At 44.9% G+C, this 15,636-nt stretch overlaps 2 protein-coding genes and 1 long non-coding RNA gene across 3 annotated transcripts; 2 read left to right on the forward strand and 1 right to left on the reverse strand.

Annotated features, from left to right (window-relative positions):
* Positions 1 to 265: 265 nt before the first annotated feature.
* LOC149347220 (uncharacterized) lies at positions 266 to 2,465 on the forward strand (the record flags this gene model as incomplete). Its single annotated transcript, XM_089541525.1, has 1 exon — positions 266 to 2,465. A coding segment is annotated over exon 1 (1,509 nt), but the record flags the coding sequence as incomplete, so codon positions are not given.
* Positions 2,466 to 2,478: 13 nt separating this feature from the next.
* LOC149347221 (uncharacterized) lies at positions 2,479 to 5,870 on the forward strand. The gene has a single exon (XM_089586946.1). The coding sequence runs from the start codon at positions 2,544 to 2,546 to the stop codon at positions 5,793 to 5,795; it is 3,252 nt and encodes a 1,083-aa protein (XP_089443072.1). The 5' UTR covers positions 2,479 to 2,543; the 3' UTR covers positions 5,796 to 5,870.
* Positions 5,871 to 12,328: 6,458 nt separating this feature from the next.
* On the reverse strand, positions 12,329 to 15,220 carry LOC149347222 (uncharacterized). Its single transcript, XR_016292125.1, has 3 exons — positions 15,010 to 15,220; positions 13,631 to 13,723; positions 12,329 to 12,456 (listed from the first exon to the last, which is right to left on the reverse strand). It is a non-coding gene; the product is annotated as an uncharacterized LOC149347222 (long non-coding RNA).
* Between the last annotated feature and the right edge of the window lie 416 nt (positions 15,221 to 15,636).

Below are 15,636 nucleotides of genomic sequence, written 5' to 3' on the forward strand. Positions count from 1 at the left end.
AGCGCATACTTTCAACTAGTTTACTTGACGGAAACGTGTCGCTTTTATACAGAGTTGGATGGCACAAATGATCTACACACCAGATAATCAATTTTGCATCTGAACCGCAACTTCACCTTCCTGTCTACAATCTGGCCAGTGACCTTAACCAGTCTACTTCTTTATCTTCGAGGGCTATTGATGGTGTGCTGACGCAGTTTTCTGTTGGCAGTGGCTGGAGACACGCGCGTGTCACCAGCCAGGTAGGGGGGCTAGATGGCTGTTGACACGCAAGGAAGTACGTCATACCCACGTGATAACTTTCTTGTGACGTCACGAGTTGCGCATTTCCGGTTATTGTGGCGCGCTTTTTGATTTTTGCGCTTCTCTCAAAATTGCAACAGGGGGCACTTCAGTCAACACAGCTGCAGGTGGCTGCTGGTGTCTGCTGGTGTCTGCATTCGCTCGTGCTGTTTCTTCTGGAGGCTTCTTCTGGAGGTGTTCTCGACTGCCTCGTGCGACGACGTGAACGCAAGCCAAAATCATCCCTTTTTCCTTTACGCAATCATTGCATCTTAGCGTTCCTTGTTGCTGTCAATAGGGTTTAGCATATATTGAATTATTTATTTTTCGTTTTTTTTTCTTTTTTTGAATAATTTGCTCATTTGTAGGCACTTGTGTACAGGCTTTGTAGAATACTGTTGTCTTAATATTTGCCTCTGCGCTGCAAGGCGTTTTAGGTTTTAATCTCTCATTTGTAATCGTTGCAGTAGCTTATATAATAGAGACGATAGTTTTTGTGCGTTTGTGTTAATCTGCGAATTGCACACATAGTACAGCTTACGTGTTGAGTTGCTTGTGGGTCTATTTTAACTAAAGCGATCTTTCAGAGAAAGTCATTGTTGCGTTTCAGTAATTACAAGTTCTAGAATAGAAGTTCTCTACTTTTATTCACCTGTTGCGCGGCACAGACCAACATGCGTCGCATTTTGGTGGCTGGCGATTCGATGGTAAAATACCTTGACCAGTATTTTCCATCGCGTCGCGGTCTCGCTGTTGACGTCAGTGCACACAGAGGAATAAAGATTGAACATTTGCTCTCGGCAATAGCTACTCAGCTAAGCGACATCGATGTTCTCATTGTGCATGTTGGCACGAACAACTGTCTTGAGAGTGTCAGCACGTACATGGAGAAGTACCGTCGGTTAGCTTGCGGCATTGTCGAGAGCAAACCTTCGGCGCTGGTAGCTTTTTCCGCCGTTCTCCCACGCGGGCAGAACGAGTACAGGGCTGGTGAAAGCCAGATCACTCAGCTGCTCCGCATGAACGAACGGTACAAGGAAGTAAACGCTGCGTTACAGGAGCTGTGCCGAGAGCGCGGTTTTCACTTCCTGGGTGGCTTGGTCGACTGCTGGGGCAGCTACCTCAGCCGCGATGGTGTGCACCCGAGCCGGCGAGGCAACCAGGTCCTGGCGAAGTTTCTCTACCAGGAGGCCTCCACCCTGGCTGCTCTCGCAGAGAGGCGGTGCATTCAGCTGAGCTACCAGGAAAGTCGGAAACCGTCATCGTGGGCTGAATGGGCTGAGCCAGCCAGAGAGAACATGATTTGTAACTATCACTTTCCTGCTCTAGGGTCACCTGCTTTTATTTCAGGAGCAGTCAGCAAGCCACCCACAACACCCACTTCTGTCCAGGGAACAAGCAGCACTCCTTTGCTAAGGCATGGTACTGACCTGCTCCCAACTACCCCTCGGGGAGCTGGCTTTGCGCTCGTGGGCGGTGTCCGTGTCCGGCACAAAGGTTGCAAGGTTTGGAGTACCTGGGACAGTCTGCCTTCCCCGGTGTCCCATGGCTCAGGTGTACCCGCTTGGGGAAAGACTGAGAGGAGGCTCCAAGGCTGTGTGTCAGCTACGAAGCCTATGATTCTTAATCGAGGTGCAAGCACCACCTGTGCCAAGGCGCCAGGTGGAGCCTCACAGGTGCCGCATGTGAGCAGCCCTGTTGAGTGCTCTTCCGCAGGGGAAGGTGTGGTCAGTGCTCGTGAAGCAACTGCGCCAAAGGCTGTCTGCGATTCTCGCAACAGTGAGTGGGTGGTTGTCACCTCCAGGAAGAAGCGGAAGGCTGCGGCACTGTGTAGGCAAGGAAAAGGTAACAGCCCAGCCACTGGCAGGGATGCCAAAGTACTTGCTAAGACAGCTGCCAAGCCCTTGAAGCGTGCCACACCTTTGTCTGTAGCAGCGAGGAAGGTGCAGAATTACTTACACAGGAGTGCTTGTGAGCCCCCTTCTGTTGCAGCCATTGGTGTGGACGATAAAGGGCAAGCTAGTGACCTGTGCAGCAGTGCTCGTTATAGCTGTGTGGTCAACCAGCACCAGAGCAGTGGTGAGCTGGTTGGCAAAATAGACTTTGCAGCTGTCTTCTGTGGCATTGTTGTAGAGGTCACTGGCTGCAAAAGCCGCTCACCATCAACAGCTAGAGAAGGCCAGGGAGCATGCAAACTAACCAAACTAACCAAGCATCAGTCGGGTGCTGCTAAGCGGCGAAGGCGTCGTTTGGCTGCTTTGATGCCGTGCAGAGAGGCTGGCAACCTTGATGGCCCAATCCACTCTAAGGTTCAAACTTCTGTGCACAAGGGTGACACAGCAGGTTGTGCCTTGAGCACTGCACGACCCAGTGCTGCCAAGCGACGCAGACGCTGTCAGGCAGCATCAGCTTTGAGCTGCAAGAATAACCAAACTAACACTTCAGGCAATCAAAATGTCCAGAAAGCGGAGTGTTCTATACAGGGAGGGGGGAGAGGAGCAAACAATTCCCAGTGCAGGCATCACGAACCTTCACTGCTAGGCTGTAGTGGCAACATTTTTAAAGCTGGTAATGTGGGTCGTGTGCACGCAAATGAGGCTGCAAACACACTATCTGGTGGGGGCGGCAGCAAGATTTGTCTGAATGGCACGTTTGATAATTTTACTACCTTTAAGGAATGCTTAGATGTCTGGTGTAAGGAGGGAAAGCACGTCCTTAAAGTCAGTAGGTCTAACAAAAACCCATTCGATGCAGAATCTAAAGAGTATGAGTTTTTGAGGATTACTTATCAGTGCATTCATGGTGGTACTGCTAGGATACGCGCCACTGGAAAGCGCCCGAAGCAGTCATACAATGGTATTGGATGTGAAGTGTTTCTTTCATTGGCTCTGTGCAAGACACCATCTCTGCACTACAAAATTACTCAGCTGAAAACTGAGCACAATCATGACCTTGGTCATTACAATCTTTATCCAAGCCAAAGACTTCTGAACAGTACAGAAAAAGCTGAACTCGTTGATTTAGTTAAATGTAAAGTTTCTCCAAAAGAGTTCAAGAAAATGGTCCAACAGAAAACAGGCAAAACTGTAACTACAAAAGATGTGCACAATTTCAAAAAAATGTACTCTGTACCAGTTCGGAACCAGGAAGCTCACGGGCAAATGTTAGTTCAACAGATAGAAAGCTTAACTGAGAGAAATCCAAATTGGGTCATTCATTATGAAAAAGATCAGAACCATGAGTTGCAGTTTATCTTGTTCCAAACAAATGAAATGCGTGAAATGCTTGAAAAATATCCTGAAATTATATTTGTAGATGGGACATATAAAGTTAATATTGAAGGTTATGTTCTGTACTCAGTCCTCATTGAAGATGGTCGTGGGCGTGGGCGGTGTGTCTGCTATGCATTTGTACAAAATGAAACTGCTGGAATCATCCGGGGCATGTTTGAAAAGTTTATAGATTTTAATCCGTTCATTGTAGCAGCCTGTAAGGTGGTGATGATAGATAAAGACATGAATGAGTTGCGTATCCTAAGCAGTCTTCTCCGAAAGAGTAGAATTTTACTATGCACATGGCATGTGCTTAACTGCTTCCACAGAAACATTGATGAGAAGGCAAAGGGGCAAAGAAAGTTACTAATTCCGCTTGTAAAAGCATTAGTTTATTCTCAAACCAACCAGGAGTACTCTGACAGGCTAAATTCTCTTCGTAATGCAGCTCCTGCTGGATTCCTTTCCTATTACATGCAGCAGTGGGACACGTGCAGAGAGATGTGGGTGCATGCTTACAGAAAAAATCTTCCAACCCTAGGAAATAATACTAACAACCGAATTGAGAGCCATAATCAAAAGCTGAAAAGTTTCCTTCGTCCAGGTATGCATTTAGTGGAGGCTGTGGAAGGGTTGATAGAGTACGTTAACAGCGACACTACCTCTCTACAGTTTGCTAAGCTGAAAGAAATGAAGATGAACGTCAATGTTAACTGCATAGACTCATTTCAATTGGAAATGTCGAATACTTGCACATCAGAGGCAAAAGATAAAATCCTAGAACAGTACGAAAAGTTTAAAACTGCAGGTTACCAGGTCAATTCGCTGCTTAACTCGTATTCTGTGACTTTAGGAAGTAAGGACTATAATGTGAGTCAAAACCTTTGCAGTTGTACGTGTAGTTTCTACAGCCAGTATGGCTTGCCATGTGCACATATTATGGCGGCCCGTTCATTTGCAGGACGAGGATTGTTCGATGTAGCATGCATTCCCGACAGATGGCGAAAGGAGCATTTTCTAGGCGAAAGCTGCATGGCTTCAAACATCAACTCGGTAGTAACGAATAGCATTCAGGCACCTCCTTGTGTTAAGCTGGACACTCCGCAAAAGATATTCTGTTGGGCGTATAAAGAACTTGAAACTGTGGCTAAGACTGTAGCAAATATTGTATCCATGGGTAGCGAGAAAGAGGCACGGGAAAACATCTCGACCATTAAGGCAATTGCAAGGCAGATCACTGGGACATATGCACAGCATAGTCAGACTAGCATAAATTTGCAAGGCTTAGCAAATCAAACAAGCCCGCCAGTTCAAGCAAGCACCATAAATCCAGGAAGTAATTCTGGGAGCACTAAGCTCGTGGTACCTGTAGTTAAGGCCAGAAGAGGGCGTCCTAAAAAAGTGAAAGCCACTAAGCGGGTGTTTTCAGCACAGCATAATAGAACAACCCTGGCTTCTGTTAAAGCTGATATGTTGCGACTTTATAAGAGTTACTCACTATGTGACAGAGATCTACATGATATTGTAAGACACGCTTCACTGAAAGACAGTGTCATAAATGTTGCCCAGTATTTGATTCACAAAAAATTTCCTCACATAGGAGGGTTTCAAGACGTTTTACTGGGCCAAGGGCTACTGTTTTCTCAAGTGAAAGGCCCATTTGTTCAGATATTGCATATTTCTAACCCAGATCACTGGCTTACTGTCACCAATGCAGGTGCACCCTTAAATACAGTATATGTGTACGATTCCCTTGATCAAAATATTCCCCCTGATGCAGTTAAACAGATCTGTCACATATTAAAACCGTCATCTGCAACATTGACTATCTGCACTAAACCTGCACAAAACCAAGGCCTCACTTTAGACTGTGGCTTGTTTGCAATTGCTAATATGTATTCCATAGCATCTGGCAAAGACCCATCATCTGTGAATGTCAATCAGGGTAGGCTACGGAGCCATTTACTGAACTGTTTAAAGAAAGGTGCCATAGAGGATTTCCCGGAAAATAATTCTTTAACAGTCCGTGTACGGTCAAGAACTTTCGTGTACAATTTGCACTGCGTCTGCAGGCAGCCACTGACTGGCCTAGTGGCTGGAAATGTCCAATGTGGTCTATGCCTGAAAAGTTTTCACAGGAAATGTGTAGAGGACTTAATAGGAAATTTAGGTGGCAGGGTATTCTTCTGCTCCCAGTCATGCTCAGGTAGCGCTAAAGAAAAACTCCAAGCTCTAAGTTAATGAAGTACTGATTTATTCTACTGTTCACAATTGTTTGTCTCTGTCTGTTGTTTAAGCTCGCTGCTAAGCTAAGCATTCTCTTAAGTAAAATTTTCCGCTGAACCTGATCTCCCTTTGGTTCCCTTTCGCTGCTTTTTGTTTTCCTGCTTGTCTCTGAAATTTCTTTTCAGGTTAACACAGTATTCCCGCATCAGCCCTTGCTTTCCTTACCACCCGGATGAGAGGATTTGAAGATTAAGTGCACCACCTTCCCACCGGTCCTCCACAGCACCCTTCCCCAAATCGTTCCTCTCCTCTGCCTTGGACTTTACCAGGGAAGTTTTCTGCACGATTGATTTTCTAGCAATGTCCAGGTAACTTTCATGCATTCAACATCCGTGACAGACATGTAGGTCATGACTTGGTTTGAGATTTTGGTGCATAGTTGTGGCCAGTAGTATCTGTCCTCCTGTGCACAGTGCTTGGGGAAGTCATGATTGTGCGCAGCTCTTTGCTTAATGTTTAAAATTACTGCTGGTGTTTTTAGTAGTCTCATTAAATAATCCACTGCTGCCTTTAAATTGAGCTAAGCTGAGAACAACTGCAATTTTGCTCCTCGCCTTGTGCGTCTGCTGCTTCTGCCAGTGGTGAATCCAGTTTCTAGTACCTGCATTGCGCTATCCGGTCAGCCATATGTCTGCTCCTGTCCTGGATTCTTTGAATGTATCCATTGGACTCTAACCTTCATCTTTTTATGCGACAGCATATGCAGCTTGTTTGGTCGCAAAGCCATCAGTATAGTAGTAGTGGTCAGCACCGCGTGTCAGAAAAATTCGCATAATTCCAAGTGTTTGCCGCAGAATGTTTCAGATGGTGCCATATGATTCAGTGTTTCATGCAGCATAAACTTAGCAGTTAAGTTAGCGCCTAGTTCGCGGCAGGGATTCTAAATGGTGGCCTATAATCGGGGTCTGCGTATCATGCATGGTTCGGGTGATACTGTTACTGCAAGAGAAGCGATACAAGTTATAAGACAAGTGATACTGTTACTGTGTCATTTCCTTTTCTCAAAATGCCAATTTTCGATTTGTCCAATGGGCAAGGCGTCACACAGAATGGGCGATGGCATTCCTTGGACTCCCTGGCAGTGCTACAAGACATTGTCACGTTCCACTCTTAAAGGTGAAGCTTAAGCATCCTCTAAATTTTTGTCTGTTTGGAGCAGTAGTCGTATCACTTGATTCAGAACTCCCATGTCAACTTCTTCTAATTTCTTTCATCTTTGCCTTCTGCATACCCACTGATATCACTTCTAATACCCCTTCCTTTTTTACCTTTCTTCTGGCATGAAACACACTTTTCTGTGCACTCTTTCCCTCTATTCCCCCTCCCCCTTTTTTTACCTTCCCGTATTTTGTTTCGCTGTGCTGTTTCTTTGTCTTGCATTTTTCAGGTCGACCCGACTTCGTGTCTACCATGTCACCTGGCACAGTCCCCTCCTTGGCTGGACACCTTCTCATGCGAAAACACTGCTGCTACACCACCCAGTGGAATCTCTGGCATCACAGTGAAGTGCACCTCACCTAGGCGATGAGATTAAGGCACATCTAGGGGCACGAGCAATAACAATCTGGCGACACTTGTGTCATGGATATACCAGTCACTGATGAGCCTAGTGCAGCACTGACAGTGAGGGGCACGAGACATCGCAAAAAACACAAATTCACAGTTATGCTTAAAACGAAGCATCTGTAAAATTCCATAAACTACAAGTATTCACTCAGTAATTGGCGGGTGTAAGCAGTTGCGTCTGCTTACACGGGTGGTGGCGGGCAATAACAATAATGCAGGAATGACAGCACAAGCATTATGGTTAGCAAAAGCATTCATTAACAACTGACGGGTGTAAGCAGTTGCGTCTGCTTACACGGGTGGTGGCGGGCAATAACAATAATGCAGGAATGACAGCACAAGCATTATGGTTAGCAAAAGCATTCATTAACAACTGACGGGTGTAAGCAGTTGCGTCTGCTTACACGGGTGGTGGCGGGCAATAACAATAATGCAGGAATGACAGCACAAGCATTATGGTTAGCAAAAGCATTCATTAACAACTGACGGGTGTAAGCAGTTGCGTCTGCTTACACGGGTGGTGGCGGGCAATAACAATAATGCAGGAATGACAGCACAAGCATTATGGTTAGCAAAAGCATTCATTAACAACTGACGGGTGTAAGCAGTTGCGTCTGCTTACACGGGTGGTGGCGGGCAATAACAATAATGCAGGAATGACAGCGCAAGCATTATGGTTAGCAAAAGCATTCATTAACAACTGACGGGTGTAAGCAGTTGCGTCTGCTTACACGGGTGGTGGCGGGCAATAACAATAATGCAGGAATGACAGCGCAAGCATTATGGTTAGCAAAAGCATTCATTAACAACTGACGGGTGTAAGCAGTTGCGTCTGCTTACACGGGTGGTGGCGGGCAATAACAATAATGCAGGAATGACAGCGCAAGCATTATGGTTAGCAAAAGCATTCATTAACAACTGACGGGTGTAAGCAGTTGCGTCTGCTTACACGGGTGGTGGCGGGAAATAACAATAATGCAGGAATGACAGCACAAGCATTATGGTTAGCAAAAGCATTCATTAACAACTGACGGGTGTAAGCAGTTGCGTCTGCTTACACGGGTGGTGGCGGGCAATAACAATAATGCAGGAATGACAGCACAAGCATTATGGTTAGCAAAAGCATTCATTAACAACTGACGGGTGTAAGCAGTTGCGTCTGCTTACACGGGTGGTGGCGGGCAATAACAATAATGCAGGAATGACAGCACAAGCATTATGGTTAGCAAAAGCATTCATTAACAACTGACGGGTGTAAGCAGTTGCGTCTGCTTACACGGGTGGTGGCGGGCAATAACAATAATGCAGGAATGACAGCACAAGCATTATGGTTAGCAAAAGCATTCATTAACAACTGACGGGTGTAAGCAGTTGCGTCTGCTTACACGGGTGGTGGCGGGCAATAACAATAATGCAGGAATGACAGCGCAAGCATTATGGTTAGCAAAAGCATTCATTAACAACTGACGGGTGTAAGCAGTTGCGTCTGCTTACACGGGTGGTGGCGGGCAATAACAATAATGCAGGAATGACAGCGCAAGCATTATGGTTAGCAAAAGCATTCATTAACAACTGACGGGTGTAAGCAGTTGCGTCTGCTTACACGGGTGGTGGCGGGCAATAACAATAATGCAGGAATGACAGCGCAAGCATTACAGTTAATCATTCATTTCAAACATTGTGGCAAGCCCAGGGGAGACTTTCAATCAAAAGCAAATGCATTAGTGCTGCAAGTTCAGGTAATCCAGAGAGATGATATATAGGATAACTTGACTCAAGTTCAGGCAATTTGATGTGGCAAAATGGAAGCACACAGTTCACATTCGTTATGCTGCTGCTCTCTACTTCATCACCCACCTCATCAGTCTTCCTCCTCGGAGTGAAGGCTCTCTTTAATCCCTGCTAGTGATGAATGCACAGCCCAGACATACAAGTCCTCTCGTCGAAAGGTTGGCTAGCAGACAACTCCCATTCCAACCGTTGTTCATTTGGGTTTTTGACATCAAGAACCCCATCCTCCTGTCTGCTCTGTACCCCTTAAATCGTGTAATAGCTATGTTCCTCGCACTCGGCGCAAATTCTTGTATTATGTTCATTCCACTATAGTAAAATATCTTGTACTTTATATGCGAGCCTATAAAGACCATTTCCTTGTTTTTCAGCTTTTAAAATGCCTCTGTGTCACTCACTGCATGTGTTTACCAGGTCTGCCAGGCATTGAATGGGCACTGACATTTTTTTCTTCAATCCTGATTAGTTTGGTTGAAGGGATTCTCCATGCTATGCCAACATGTGTGCAAAAAGAATTATTAAGATTGAAACATGCAAACTAAAGTTATTCCATTTAGAACAAATAAGAAAGCAGACTGTATTGCATTTCACACACCCTACCAATCGGAGCCAGTCCTGCACACATGCAGCAGATGCTTGCATGTAACAGCTACATTGCTGGGGCTGTCCACAACAGCCTATACCATTGGCCCGAAACAAGCTTTTCCTTATCCAATTTAAATATCAACGATGATTTTCGCTGCTTCCTTGGGATATCGCAATGTATCATGCCGTGCACACAAAGTGTGAAAAAGACTTGATTTGCATTGCAGTGGCCCATCAAGCACAGGTGTCAAGGTGTTTTCTTTTTTTAATTGTTCATATATTGTTTTAGTTTGATAACTGTAAAAGTTACATTGAAACCTGGTAAAAGCAAGCTACAGAAATAACTGGATAAGTTATGGGTTGGAAGTCCAGGAGCTTGGGAACACCTTGCTGAAATTGTCAAAAAAGGTATATTCCTAGATAACTGGAAATAGCAATTGGCAGCAGAATTTGCAGGTAAGAAAGGCAATGGCTGTCCTGTGACCGTGACACTACAGGCAGAAAACCGACACTGAAGACAAGCAGAAATTTAAACAAAACATCTGGCACTAACAATGCTTTTCGTAAGATTGATAGTATTACAATAGAAGTGTTGGCAGAGCACCTCGCAAGAAAGGAGATGCCAAGGTTAACCTAAATATTTGAAAAGTGAAGCATAGAAGGACGTTGCAAGGCAGTATTGGTTAGAAAAGGCGAGCCAGTGAATGAGCACATGGCTAACCTGCTGAAAAGCTGCAAATTTGTCAGCACAACTCTATGCCGGCCAACATACAAGTCCTAGCAATGATATGTACTACCTAATGCCTATTTCCATCTTGTCTACAACATTGCAAATATATGACTCTGATAGAAATACGCAGAACCTTAACCAAATCGCAAATTACTATGACAAGAGATTTCCACATTTCAAGACTACTCTAATGAAAACATGCGTACCAGGAGGCGCCGAAGAGTGACATAGATGGATGTGATTAAGAAGCTGACGGGGATAAGGTGGCTACACATTTCACTGAGCGGGGTTAATTGCAGGTTTAGGGAAGAGGTCTTTGTCTTGTAGTGCGTGCACGTGGGCTTATGACAACGATGTAATGAGGATAACCACATTGCAAAGAAAAAAATCCCATGCTCATTTTGGCTCGTTTATAACATGTAAACAAGTCAAGCAAATTTCAGTACACCCTGCTATGCGTGAAATGGGCAATGTAAGTAACAAATAAATCAACAAATAAGACGACCACATACGCTCACCGGACCTTTCTGGTATTGTGCATATGCTCAGATCCAAAGTATTGCATCTCAGTAGTACAGTGCACCATAAATCCTACAGATATGGCAACTGCAGCCTACAGCAGTTGCATGCATGGAATGTACAGTCGTCCGCACACCATCTCTAAAGAGCCCGAAGGTATATCATTTACGAGTAGCCTAGGGCTGGCCTTATCTTGCATGCACATTCCTATGAATTGTGTTTCACTCCTCATAACATTGAAAGCTGTACGGGCCCACCAGGCAGTGGCAATCGCACACAACTGAATGCACCGTTCAAGTGCTGTACACAAGTGTGCACAGGTGTACACTTAAGGTCTCTTCGATTTGGCTGCACTAGCTGCACGAGTTCAGAGAGTGCAGCACTGTGGTATAAGTTTTGCCAGTGCAGCGCGCGTCCCCTGCACTCACTCGCCTCTTCGTTCTGTACAAGTGCAGTCCTAGTTGTCGACGAGTTCTTGACTGCGCTGCACTCACTTCGGAGCCAGTACCAGCCAGTTCACGATGCCGGGTGGCCTGCACACTTTGTGAACTTTCCTATTCGCTTTGACAGCGACAGTGCGGCGCTAGTGTTGTGAACTGCCGGAACCGGCCTTGCGCGCTCGTTGCACGGTGGCAGAACTTTAGCAAAACTAGTGCAGCCAGTGCAGCCAAATCGAAGAGACCTATAGAGACACACATACTACAAGCAACGCAATTCATTGCAGCAATGTTATCTGAATGGTACCGAAACGTTACCTTGTAACGTTATCTGAAAGTTGCTAATGTCCTCTTTTTTTTTTTTGCTTGTGAGATCATTTTTGTAGAAAAGTTGCACAACACAAAGCTAATAATCTCAACATTTCCACAATAAGGAGGTAATGTTTACACAACAGTGTTAAATTTAGCGTGATAATTATGTTTCAGGTAGCATATAGCTTTAACATTCTTACAGCGTTACCACCATGTTACACGTGGCGAATAGGGGTCATAATTGTTGGCTTAACTACATCTTCAGGTCTTACCCATTGTTACTGGTTTTTGACGATGGTCATCATACAGCTAGCAACCACGTGCAAAAGCTGCAGCGCAGTTTTTCACAAGTGTGTCAGACGGTAGCAGAAGGAAATGTTTGTACATGTAAAATATAGGCAAGCTAAGCACCAGCACCTACCACGAGCCCCATTGATGATGTGCCACTAAATGAAAGGGTTGCACAGCACAGCAGGTCTGTGAGCTGAAAGCCGTTATGGTAGCATACCACTGCAGCTTGGCACAAAATTCACCCAAGGCCCACCTGGTTAAAGTGATAAAGATGACATGAAGGCCATCCAGCATTTATTGTCTGTTGGCTCAGATATACTCGCCACTTGATCTATGAAGTGAACAGGAGGATTAAGCCCCTGAGGTCTTCACTGGAGCACATATCCTGCACAAATGGCAAAACACAAAAAAAAAATTGATCACAGATGCACCTAGGAGAGAAATGCATATATGCCAGCACTTCACTGCAAAATGCCCAATAAGCTGCTGAAACACTTCAGCTACACTGGAACTATGCTGCATAGCTGTTTGATACATTTTAGTGCACTGAAGGTATCAGATCCAATTATGCGGCTGGTCGCTTGACTAGGCATTTTTCTTCCTCAAAACAGTCCATTCACGGTTTGACTTATGGGTTGACTTGTACAGCAATAGCAATGCAATGTACACTTTACGCAACACAGCAGAACATGATCTTTAATCCTTAATTACGAGAACTTAGGTGTGCCTTTGTTTTCCTTGCTCTCTTCAAAATTAACTTTAGATCGTTAAAGCGTTCAAAAAGACAAGGATACAGAAAGAGACAGACACACAGTAGATTTACTTCCATTAAGAAGTAAGTGCACTGTGTGTGCATCTCTTTATGTATCCTTTAGAGTGCTTTCATGATGTAAACATGGTTACCCAACTAGCCTGAATGCTGCTGCTGTTCTAAAATTAAAGCTTTCACAAAGTGGGAGCCCCTTTCAGCATACAAGGCGCACCATAACTAATGTAACATTATTTTCATTACATGCTTTCTCCAAGAATAAACACAGCTTGAAGATTCCGCAGTAATATTTGTCCAAGGTTCTTCAAATGTAACATGCAAGTTTTCATTGAAATGACCCGCTCCCAATCTTGATAACAGTCTCAGAAAGAGGGCATCTAAGTCTACTTAACATAGATTTCATGCTTGTATATGTCTGCTATACACTGAAACATGTACAAATCAACTTAGACTATGCACACAAGCAGCAGAAAAGCTTAGAAAGAGCAAAGAAAAACAAAATAGGCTTACTGAGGATACAAATGCATAACTGTATTTAGTGCACGTTATATAATTGTTCCAACAGAAAAGAACAGTGACAATTAAAGGTGTAGGTTGAATTAGCAGAAATCACTTCATCTATAAAATTTCTGCACATACAGCAGTAACTGATTTGCAAGCTGAATGGCCAGTTCAATAGTTAAAAGAAACATGCTGCAATACTTAAAAAAAATACTTGATGTGCTCTCTTTCGCTTGACATCAGCTCATGCAGAACACATACATGCACAGTTTTTTTGTTCACATCTTACCATGGCCTGTTATGTGCTCGGCAAGAAAGTAGTAATGAGCAATGTTGTGTCACAGCCTTTCTTCTGGTAGAATTTGAGTGATGTGGAATACAGCTGAAAGAAATTGTTTCATACATAAGTATACTTCACATAACATCACAAAAAGTGTACAGCCCCATGCTGGGTATTGGTTTGAACTAATAGCAAGCTTTTCACTCCTCTATTTAACATGCGATGCAAGTCAGTGGTGCCGGAGGCACAAAACTATACATCGTGAGGTACCAAGTGCTAATATCAGCGATCATGCCTTTAAGAGGTATTGTCAATATACATGTTCTTGAATGGACTAAAGTTATTCCTAGGAACATACAGAGCAAAACAGTTTTGCTAAGTGCCGTTTGCCAGATTTGGCCTTTTACAAGCCAGTTTTTTAAATGTAGAGAATTTGGAAATACCACGCTAAATGTGGTATGAAACGCTTATGTTACGTTCCGACAGGTTATTCCTCACGGCAGTAAAGAAGAGCCTGCAAGTGGCGAACATTTAAATACTTATTTGAAGGGGCTGTTCGAAGCGAGGATCCACAGTGCCTTCCATTTTACGCCTCGATGTATTCGTCGCTACCTCAGGATTTGGAAGTCGAGTGGAAAATGCACATGCCTTCCGACAGCATGGCGATACAGGCACGGCATCGACGCGTAACGGTGAAGGCGCACCGAAAACGGAGGAGAACCCGGGAGCAGTTCGCCCTACTTTCCCTCCAGAGACTTTAGGCGCTTTGCGATGCGCGCTACCCTTCGTCGCAACCGTCGGCTGCAAAGTAACGCCGCACTAGAAATTTGTCAAGCGTGATAAGCAACCGCGCTAGAGCGAGGGTAAGTTTGTCGCACTCGTGGCACTCTCGCAGCGAGCGTGCGGCGCGAGATAGCAGCGCGCAGCGCAGTGCGGCCCCGGAGCGCTGCTCCCGCGCCCGAAGCCGTGGTGGGCGTGGTCTTTCCACTTTTGCTCACGACTGTAGTGCATGAACACAAAACAGCTTTTTAGCGTTGTTGCAGTGGGATGAATGGTTGCAAGCCTCTACACTATACCTGGTAATAAACAAATTATCAGAAGACCATCTCGTGCGGAGAATCATCTCAAAGCGCATTCGAAAAGCAGTACCAACATGGACAGCTTGTGCTTAATTCGATCCAAAACTTTACGCTGATCAACCAATGTTACTCCAAATAGAGACAGAAAACCATCCACGTCGTACTGATGTTATCGTGAACGTAACATGCGACGAGACGCAGTGTTGCAAGGTACGACTCACGAAACCCTGCCGTGTTGCAATACAAACAAAAGCACTGCGTGTTTAAAAAGGGAAACAAGAAGCTTCCAAATTACACAACAATACTTACCTTCTCACTAGCTCGCCAAACCGGAGACGTTGCCGGGTGGCTGCCACCTAAGTCACTCGCGATGCATGGGAAGAAAAATTTAGTGCCGCTGACTTTCCTTGTGCAATTTCAAACGCTTTAACTTCGAACCGTTCGCACCGACAAACGTCCACTCCTGGCGCGCTCCAGGTACTGTACTCCAGGGCACGCCATTTCAGTGCTCCACAGCCATAGAGTTAGCGCTATTCACGTATTTCGTCTACATGCTCGCGTCGCTGACGTTGCAAAGACGCACAAAATAAATCATATAAGACGAACTTAATTTTACAGTAGCTTTTCCAGCGTGCAACCTGAATGGTTTGATAAATTATTTTTTTTTCATTTCATTGCTTAAACGTTGTTACCTCAGGACGGCTGCTTAACTTGGCCATGGCGAAGTCGAAGCGCTAGCCAAGCCCGGAGTCGTTACTGACGGCGCGTAGTGCGAATTTGACTGAGCAGACGCTTTGGAACATTTTTGTTCTTCCATGTTCGGTGCGTGCGTCCTGCGCGTTGTATTGTCGTTTGTATGTGTGTACGTGTGCTTGCCATTTTGTCAAAGGCTACAACAACAACGACTAGACAGACGAGTGCTGTGTAGTCTTCTTG

The sequence above is a fragment of the Amblyomma mixtum genome, chromosome 4, assembly GCF_055824585.1.
Source record: "Amblyomma mixtum isolate Tamu chromosome 4, ASM5582458v1, whole genome shotgun sequence".
NCBI lineage: Eukaryota > Metazoa > Arthropoda > Arachnida > Ixodida > Ixodidae > Amblyomma > Amblyomma mixtum.

Bases quoted from the DNA above. Each gene is read 5' to 3' on its own strand.
- LOC149347221 (XM_089586946.1), top strand. From the start codon at position 2,544: ATGCCGTGCAGAGAGGCTGGCAACCTTGATGGCCCAATCCACTCTAAG.